Below are 9,992 nucleotides of genomic sequence, written 5' to 3' on the forward strand. Positions count from 1 at the left end.
ATCTAGATAGGAAAATTTTTTCTTTCAATAAGATAGAAGAAAGGCAATTCTTTTCAATATTCTCGATTATTCTAGCATTAATAAATTTTGCAATAGTAAAAGTAGATATTTACCGAGCATATATATTTACAATCTTTGTTTCTATACAATCTTTGTCCTATAAACTATGTAAAATAATAAAAACTTCTTTGCATAATTATAGTATAAAGTAGTGTAATTACAAATTTACATTACAATACTCAACACGTAATAATTTATATTTACAGACGTGGAATTAAATTATTATGGACGCTGTTCAACAAATCGAACTGGATAACAAATGATTTACATTATGCAATACAATTTACGGTAATAAATATTTTAATAAAATATTGATAAATGTAAGAAGAATATTTATACATTATAATGTATACATTTTAGTATGGCAATTTTCATGTTAGGCCTCACGATGTTAGGCCTATTGAATTGTTATTCGTTTGACAATTGTAATATCCTGTATTAATTTGTTATTATTGAATTTCGGAAGTTTTATTATTGTATTCATTATTATATTTATTGAATTCATTATTAATATTGTTCTTTTTCCTCCAAAAAAATACACAACTTTCCCAATTTTTCCATTAATGCTATAAATCTCAATGTTTCTTTGATGATTTATGTATGTACATCCGTCTTACTAAAGGTTCCGCAGCAGTCAGTATGTCATAGTTGACGTATTAACTCTCTCTTCATTTTTACTGAAACAAGCTTGCCACAGTAAAATGTACAATATAAGACTAAAAGATTTTAATTAAAGCGATTTTAATTTAAGCGACCAATATGTATAATGTAAAATAAGTGAATATTTTCGATAATCGCGCGGATCTTTATGTCTAATAATAATTGTGAATTTAATATAACTGTGAATTTTAACTGTGAATTTAATATAACTCATATTTCCGCTTATTATTTGAATCATGAGCCGATTATACTTTCAGTCTTAAAATTTTGTAGCCAACGCTTGTACAACTATTTGTAATATAAATTATTGTATAAACAAAATTTTGATTTTTTTAGACTTCATTTTGTAATTCGAATCGAATTAATTCTAAGATCGATTGTATTCGAAATGCAGTAGGCAGAGCAATCAAATAATCTCTATAATCGACTCTGCATATAAAATCATCCAAGCTGCGTCATCTCCCTTCGCACTAAAAAAACTGTAATCTATTAACAAAGCGAATCGGCTTGCTCACAGAAAATACAATGAATATTTATTTTACATCTAATCTTGATAATGTCACGTTCAAGTATGATAATAATACGTACCAAAGTTCTACATAGGAATAATAGCCTTTACTATATTAGCACGTACAAGTTAAATTCAATTTAAATGCAGCTAGATCTTGCAATTTGCAGAAAGGCAGATCTATTTATACACTTACATGTTGTGGCACTGATCTTGTAAATACCCATCCCGATGTTACGTCGATGTTCTGTAAACTTATGGTCTTATTCTTCTTTCGACTCTCAACAACACTTGATTGCCAAAAAGTTCGCCGTACAATATTACACGAATACATAATATTGTTTCCATGTGATTAATAAATATGACATATAAGTGAAGATAATTGCGATTTTTTAAATGCTGATAAAATATTGTGTAACGTTATTTTATTCTATCTCTTTGCTTTATTATTTTTATACAATCATAAAATCGACGTGTTACAGACAACAGTGTTTATTTAGCAAACTTCATGTGTTAGTAATGTTGGATATATTCCATTAAATTTTAAATGTATGCATTTTTAACTTGTAATTGTTATTACGTTATGTAAAAACTACTTACTATATTTATACATATTTATACATATTTATACATATTTATATTAAATTTATGCATTGTATATACATTAAAATATATTTTTACTATACATATATTAATATTAAAATATAACATTTACATTACATTAAATTAGGAATTAATACCATTATTTGAATATTTACTTATTATATTTACTTATTATATTTTAATGTTATTGTTATTATCATTTACAGCTGACGTGGTTTCTGTTGTTTGCATAAAGGTATTATTTTCGTATTTTTTGCGTGCTGAACATGAATTCTGTAATGAAATTGCTCTATCACATTAGGTTTTTGAGAAAAGTGAGATTAAAAATGTTAAAATTAACATTTTTTTGACATATTTGTGATTCTTTTGTTAGCGATCAAGTAAATTTTTTTTATCTTTCGTTTAAACCATCTTGAAGTTATATCTTTAAAATATACTTTTTTATTGCTATATATTTTTTTTCTCCGGGTTAATCTTTGCGTAGTTACATCAAGGAAAATATTTTGTGCCAAAAATGTTTTTGAAGAAAAAGAAAGAATTGATGATTTTTTTAGTAAGCAAGGTTTGTAAGATTATTAAATATGATGGATCAAAAATTTGTCATCACAAACATTTTTTTTTAATTTACTCGAAATTAAATGTTCTAAAAGCTCATTTTGCGTAAATTTTATTACGGTTCAAAGTAAAAATTGTCAATGAAGTGAGCAAAAAAAATTGAAATTATCCGATAACGAATATTGAATTTTTTATATGAACTGTAATCAAAATTTACGTCATACGAGTTTATAACTCACTCAATTTCGAGTAAATTTAAAAAAAACTTTAAAATTGGTTAGAACGTTGCGCGAATTTTTTCACTTACGAATAAAAGGAAATGCGAGGCCTTGAAATTTGATGTCGCTTTTAAATGGTAATTTGTTTAAATATAGACTTTTTACAACTGTTATCAATGTTTCTGTAAAAAATAAAATAAAATGAAAATAAAATTTTCAAAAGAAATTAGCAGCGTTACAAGAATACGTATTGCGATAACTGACAACTGTCTAAATAAAAAATACGTAATAATGAATAATAATTTATTTATTGCAACGAATATTATAAGATTAAATTTAATTTTTCGAATTTCTCATATATTTAATCTCAAAAAGTCTGTAAATATACAAATTAAGTTTCTGTTGAAACAGCTTAAGTAAAGTATTTTTATTTACATATGGATATAATTTTTATATTCGCCGATAACTTGGATAATACATTTTTTTTATTTTCTTATTTCAATAATTAGTTTAATATTTTTTCCGCAGCATCAATGACAATTCTTAATTTGATTATTGATTGCAAGGTGACCTAATAATTTTTATCAGAATTCTACTTATCAGATATTAAGGAAGGCATTATCAATATGATGTCTAAGTAGAATTCTGATAAAAATTATTAAAGTCGGCTTACAATTATACTAATGAAAATAAAAATCAAGCGTAAGTCGAATGTAATGAGAGAGAAACAGAAGCGCAAACTTCTAGGAGATGAAAATTGAAACATTAAAATGTTAAAGTTTCGTTTACGCTTCTATTACTCTCCCATTACATCCATTGGATTTACGTTTCGATTTTTATTTTTCTCATGGTAGTAGTCCATAAAAAAGTTGAGTGTTGTCAATCACGTCGCGAAAAGAGATATCAAACTGATTATTGTGACAGATTAAACTACAAATTAACTTACGACGAAAGTAAAAAACAATTATCTACGTTATCGGAAAATATCAAAAAATATATCCAAATGTAAACACTTTACTTGAACTGCTTCAACAAGAAACTTAACTTATATAACAGAAACTTACAGAATTTTTTGATTATATGAGATTATATGAGATTATATGAGAAATTCAAAACATTTTGTAAAATTTAATCTTATAATATTCGACGCAATAAATAATTTTATTGTATTTACTTATGTATTTTTTATTCAAACAGTTGTCAATTATCATCGTAATACGCGAACCCTTGTAACACTGCCAATTTCCTTTGAAAATTTTATTTTCATGAAATTTATTTATAGAAACATTGATAGCTATCAGTTGTAAAAAGACTATATTTAAAAAAACCATTTAAAAGTAATATTAAATTTTAAAACGTCGTACATAGCTTTTTCCTTATGAGCGGAAAAATTCGACGTTCTAATTCTTAACCAACTTTAAAGTTTTTTTTTTTTTTAATTTGTTCGAAGTTGAGTGAGCTATAAGCTTATTCTACATAAATTTTGATTATGATTTAAATAAAAGATTTCCGATCCAATATTCGTTATCGTGTTTTGACTTTTCTTACTTCGTTGGATCGGTAATTTTTACTTTGGACGTAATCAAAGTTTATGCAAAAAGAGTTTTTAGCTCATTTAATTTCGAACAAATAAAAAAGAAACTTTAAAATTGATTAAGAAGATTAGAGCGTCCGTCGACCGAATTTTATTCATAAAGGTTCCGTTGTGTCCCGGTGGCACGAGTTAAAATTATTCAAAAAATCAGAAAAAAATACGATGTTATTTCTTTGAAATATTGAATCACTTTAGAGAGTGTCGCGATTAAATTTTAATTTAAATTTTAAAAGTTGTTCAAATAACAACCAATCCACAAACACACACACACACACACACACGCGCGCGCGCATGCACGCACGCACGCGCACACACACACACAAAATAAATGTGTATATGCATGTACCTATACATATGTACATATGCTCTAATTACAATTAAAACTTTTACATAAATAGAAATAAAATTACTAAAACTAGTGAAATCTACTATTACCTTAAAAATGTAACATCGTTACCCAATCATTAATCAATCAAATCAATACTCGAAAAATTAACTTGTAGCAGTAATGACGTTACAAGCAAGACGCATTACTTGCTAATCCCCTCTTATATTGTAACAGAACCGTTGGTTGACAACCGGTTTTATATAAAAGCAAGCGCAACGAATGCTGCCAAATAGTACATCATCGAATTTATATTCAGTATATCATCTTGAACATCTTGGACATAATATAACGTTGATTGCTGATCTTTCAACAAACTAATTTTAACAAAATGTTGTTTTATTTAATATTGAGTAAGAAAACTATTTTAAATATTTTGTATTTGATGCGAAGTGTTATTTTTATATCAATTAGCTAATATCTCAATCATATTGAATAATTCTTACAGTTGCTGCATCGCCGTTTGTCATTACCGCGTTTCCACAAGTAAGTAAACATTCTTTAATATGCTCTTTTGTAGGAGAAAATATTTAAATAATATTAGACATTTGCATATGTTGTCAAGAAGTATTATTGTGACTTGTACTAATTGTAAGCACAATAATTAAGTGATGTTACAAACACATCATGATCGTTTGCGAGTCGATTAATTCTTAACAATTTGGATTTTCTGTATGTAACGATAATATCTTTATTTTACACGCTTTGTGAGAGAGATTAAAACAAGAGATGATCGCACTCTTATACTTGTTTATAGTTTAATATTCTGAAATCAATATCGTAAATTTATCTGTATAGTTTTATTGATAATAATATTTCTATATTTTCTAAAAAAGTGTCGAGGATCTAATAAGAGAATCTTGAAATTATTTGATAAATGTATGTGTGTGTATCACAGAATTTGGATAACATACCTGTGGAGACGGCTCAAGAGCCAGTGGCTTTCAAATCCAATGGAAATCAAGAAACAACTGTATTATCCACAAATGATTGTGTTATACCTGAAGATAGAAATACCGATTGCATGAAAAACTGTCCTGTAATTATGATTCTTTTCTTACTAAAATTGCCGTAACTTTATTCAAAACAATGTTTAATTCAAGAGAGAATTTTGTTAAATAAATTTTAAAAGTAATCTAAATAATTGAATCTCTCTCTCTCTCTCTCTCTCTCTCTCTCTCTCTCTCTCTCTCTCTCTTTCTCTTTATATCATTCTCTCAATATCATTCTTATTCACAGATGAATAGAAACGACTGCAATCCTGTTTGTGGGACGGATGGTGTATCATACATTAATAAAAGTGAACTACAATGCATGATACATTGTGGAAAAAGTGAGTGTGCTTCATAAAAATTTTAAAATATTTAACAATTGTTTTTATTTTGTGAAAGATATATGCGTAGTTACAATATAATTTTTTATCACCATGATTATGATTTCAAAGATAAGATATAACAATCTCAAACAAATTTTCATTTTAATGCTAGAATAGTCAAGCTAGTTGTTTAACATTTTTAAACATGTAAAGTAAATGTACTAATTAATGAACAGTTAATAGATATAAGAGAATTATTTGAGCAACAACAAAAATTTTAAATATTAAGCTTCTAGTAATATATACAACTCTAAATAAATTCGTTATTTATAAATTTAATAAGGATGAATATGTTTAGAGTCATATATCATTAAAATTAATGTTCAAAATAATTAATTAATATTTAATTTTTGTCATTTTGCTTAATAATTGGGCCATCCACTAATTGATATTTATCTTACAATTAGATTGTTTTTATTAGTTCTTTTAATTTATCTTTATCATTATTATTGCTTAGTGCTTACATCCTTGAAATTATATTAAATATATTTATATTGTAAATTGAATATTTAAAGGTATAATATTATATTTATATTTATATCATATTTATATTTATATATTTTTTTGTATATACATAAAGGAAAAAAGTCTTATCTAAATCTAGATAGGGAAGTTTTTTCTTTTTATATCAATAAGATAGAAGAAAAATAATTCTTTCCAATTTTCGATTGTTGTAGTATTAATAAATTTTGCAATAACAAAAGTAGATATTTACCGAACATATATATTTATACATTTAACAATTTTTGTTCTATAAACTATATAAAATAATAAAAACTTCTATGCATAATTACAGTACAAAGTAGTATAATCAATTATGAGCGCCTTACAATGTTTAACACGTAATAATTTATATTTACAGAAGTATCATTACTGCATAATGGAACCTGTTCATAGGACCGAACTGGATAACAAACGATTTGCATTATATAATATAATCCGATAATAAATATTTTGATGAAATATTAGTAAACGTAAGAAAAATATTTATACATTGTAATGTACACTGTTAAAAATATCATGAAATTTAATGTACTTTTAAGTTACACAGATTCAATTATATGATAAATTAAATTCAATTATATGATAAATTAAATTTTATGTATCTGCAACTGAAAAATATATTTGTATATTTGTACATGAAATTTAATGTACTTTTCATAAAATTTTACGAAGTAAAGTTACTTACTTCATTTTTATTGACAATATTAAATATTTTTAACGTACTGGCTTGAAATTTGCTTGAAATTTTTTTTTTACATGTAACGAAAACAAATTTCTTTTTTTTTAACAGTGTATACTTTTTAACAGTGTATACTTTTTATGGTAATTTTTATGTTGCAATGTTAGCCTATTGAATTATTATTTGCTTGGCAATTATAATTAATTTCTTATTACTGAATTTCGGGAGTTTTATTATTGTATTCATAATTATATTTATTGGATTCATTATTAATTTTAACATTGTTTTTATTTCCTCCAAAAAATACACAATTTTCCTAATTTTTCCATTAACGTAACTGTAGATCTTAATGTTTCCTTATTACGAAAAAAAACTTTTCAGGTTCAATAGTTACTATTGGTGATGTTCCAGTTACTATTGAAAACATTCTATTGAAACTCCATTAGGCATATTATTGAGACTCCAATAGTTACTATTGAGATTCCAATAGTTTATTAATATTGCAAGTAAACGTATAAGTATGTGCAATATGGAGTTGATATTGAAATAATACATTTAATGACATTAAAAAAATTAATATATATCTAGCAATATGCTAAAAAATAGTTTGAAAATGTTAACAGATAGAAATATAATTTCAAAAATAACCCATGTAGCAAGCTATGTCACTTTGATGTCAGCTTGCTATCAGGGAATAATATATTATGAGTTACGATAAGAACATATTAATTCTGTTTTCATGTTATGTAATTTTAATTTTCATTTTTTATCTTTAATTTTTCGATGTTTTACTTATTGCTCGTTTTTTCATACATATATCGCTTTCATATCTTAAATATTTTTGTATTTTATAATTTATATTTTAGCACAATAATAAACACAACAATATGTATGTATACCAAGAAATTTTATGTATAGTTTCTTCTTTCTAATTAAATTTTTATTGATTGATAGTAACCAATAATACCTATTCATCAATAGTAATTATTTATCAGGATTGGCAACGTTATCTCATAAAAATAACTCATTACTGTGACCGTTCTTTTTTCTAAAAAAATAAGGAGTTTTTGCAATAACGTGAATTCATATACAGTGAACGCTAAAGTCACGTTATCCTTTTCTTAAGTAATTGTTAAGAAAAAGATAACCTGACCTTAGCATTCATCATAGATTTATAGATAAATGATATTGCAAAAATTCCCTATTAACTCGTTCCCGTTATTCGTTATTGAAATGCAAAAGTAACTCGTTACCGTTATCATTACTCAAAATAAAACAAATAATTACTTCTTTGTTACTTTTTTCTTGACACAATAGAATATTACATGCAAATTTTTGCGGTAAATGTAAAAAAAATGTAAAATTCTATTTTTTAATAGAGAAATAGAACCCAAAAAATATATGCCTATAATAACATTGTACGTTATTTTCATAAATGAAATAGATGCTGTCGTATCACATAATAAATACTGCATTTTTTGTAATTTTTACATTTAAATAAATTTATTTTTTGTATTATTTTTAATAAGATATTTTTAAATTACACGTTTAACTTTTAATGTACAATTTTCCTTTACTGTGTACATACAATAAATCATTTGTGTGTAGGTTAATTTCCATAATTTTTGCAAATATACAAAAATTATAAATAGATTCTTATATATATTTTAACATTTTTAAAAAACATTTATGAAGTTATATATTTAAAAAGAAGGAAAGAATGAAAAAAATTATTTAATCAGGTGCAGTATTTCGAAGAAAAGAAACAAGATACGAATGATTCATTGTGAATACTCTAAGAGTAAAATTATACTATAATAAAAAAATGTTGTTTATAATCTGCATTATATACATGTATTTAATTTGTAAGATATAACACAGAAAAAATTTTATTTTAAGAAATTAAATATATTGTAAAGATTATACCTGAGTTAGTTTATACGTATGAATACAATGAAAAAAAGCGTTGTGATCGCGTAATTTAGATAGTCAATCAGAGTTAATGTTTTATCTCTGTTTTTTATGGTAGAGCTATAGTTACGATTAAACTTTTACGTAGTTAGAAATAAAGTAACGATAAAAATAACTAGTAGAAATCGTTACCCTAGAAAGGTAATTGCGTTACCATGAACATTACTCAAAAGAAAATGTAACATCGTTACCCATTCGTTACTAAAAAAAGTAACTTGTAACAGTAGTAACTACATTACAAATAACATGTTACTTGCCAATCCTGCTACTTACCAACAGTAACTATTTATCAACAGTACTAACTATTAGTTAAATAACTATTGGCCATTTTATCATTTATCAATAGTTTTTTTCCCTAAGGGTATATATCTGTCCTACTAAAGGTCCGTAGGAGTCAATATGTCATGCATGACCGCTCTCCATTTTTATTGTGAAACAAGACTGTGCCACAGTAAAATGTACGACAATAAGACTAAAAGACTTTAATAACGACCAATATATGTATAATGTGTGCAAGAATTAAATAATAAACAACATAATAGAGATACTAATATCTCTGTTGTGTTGTTTATTATTTAATTCTTGCAATTACAAAAAAGTTATTCATAATTCAGAATTGAACAATGAAATATCTTTATGGTTACACGGGACAAAGAACTTCGTCGTAACTAGTAAGACGATATATATTTTTTAAATACATTTCGATAGAAATGTTTTTAATGGTTGAATATAATCTTTTTATAACAATAATTTTACAATAAAAAGGCTCTAAATTTAATAATAAAAAAAACTTAAGGAAATTTGCTAATGAGAGCCTGCACCAAGTGTTCAATGTGATAATAATGATTCATGTATTCATAAAAATATTATATATATATAT

The 9,992-nt window shown here is 25.1% G+C and overlaps 1 protein-coding gene and 1 pseudogene across 1 annotated transcript; both read left to right on the forward strand.

Annotated features, from left to right (window-relative positions):
- The window catches only part of LOC108690918, a 3,528-nt pseudogene extending 2,955 nt beyond the window's left edge, over positions 1 to 573 (forward strand).
- Positions 574 to 4,831: 4,258 nt separating this feature from the next.
- LOC108690958 lies at positions 4,832 to 6,936 on the forward strand. Its single transcript, XM_018198515.1, has 5 exons — positions 4,832 to 4,936; positions 5,032 to 5,069; positions 5,482 to 5,622; positions 5,823 to 5,916; positions 6,821 to 6,936. Exons 1-5 carry the CDS (start codon positions 4,915 to 4,917, stop codon positions 6,853 to 6,855), a joined length of 330 nt encoding a protein of 109 aa, XP_018054004.1. The 5' UTR covers positions 4,832 to 4,914; the 3' UTR covers positions 6,856 to 6,936.
- The last annotated feature ends 3,056 nt before the right edge of the window (positions 6,937 to 9,992 follow it).

The sequence above is a fragment of the Atta colombica genome, unplaced genomic scaffold (genome assembly GCF_001594045.1).
Source record: "Atta colombica isolate Treedump-2 unplaced genomic scaffold, Acol1.0 scaffold38, whole genome shotgun sequence".
NCBI lineage: Eukaryota > Metazoa > Arthropoda > Insecta > Hymenoptera > Formicidae > Atta > Atta colombica.

Bases quoted from the DNA above. Each gene is read 5' to 3' on its own strand.
- LOC108690958 (XM_018198515.1), top strand. From the start codon at position 4,915: ATGTTGTTTTATTTAATATTGA. The intron at 5,070-5,481 runs GTAAGTAAACAT...TGTGTATCACAG, and splicing joins TCATTACCGCGTTTCCACAA to AATTTGGATAACATACCTGT. The intron at 5,917-6,820 runs GTGAGTGTGCTT...TTATATTTACAG, and splicing joins CATGATACATTGTGGAAAAA to AAGTATCATTACTGCATAAT.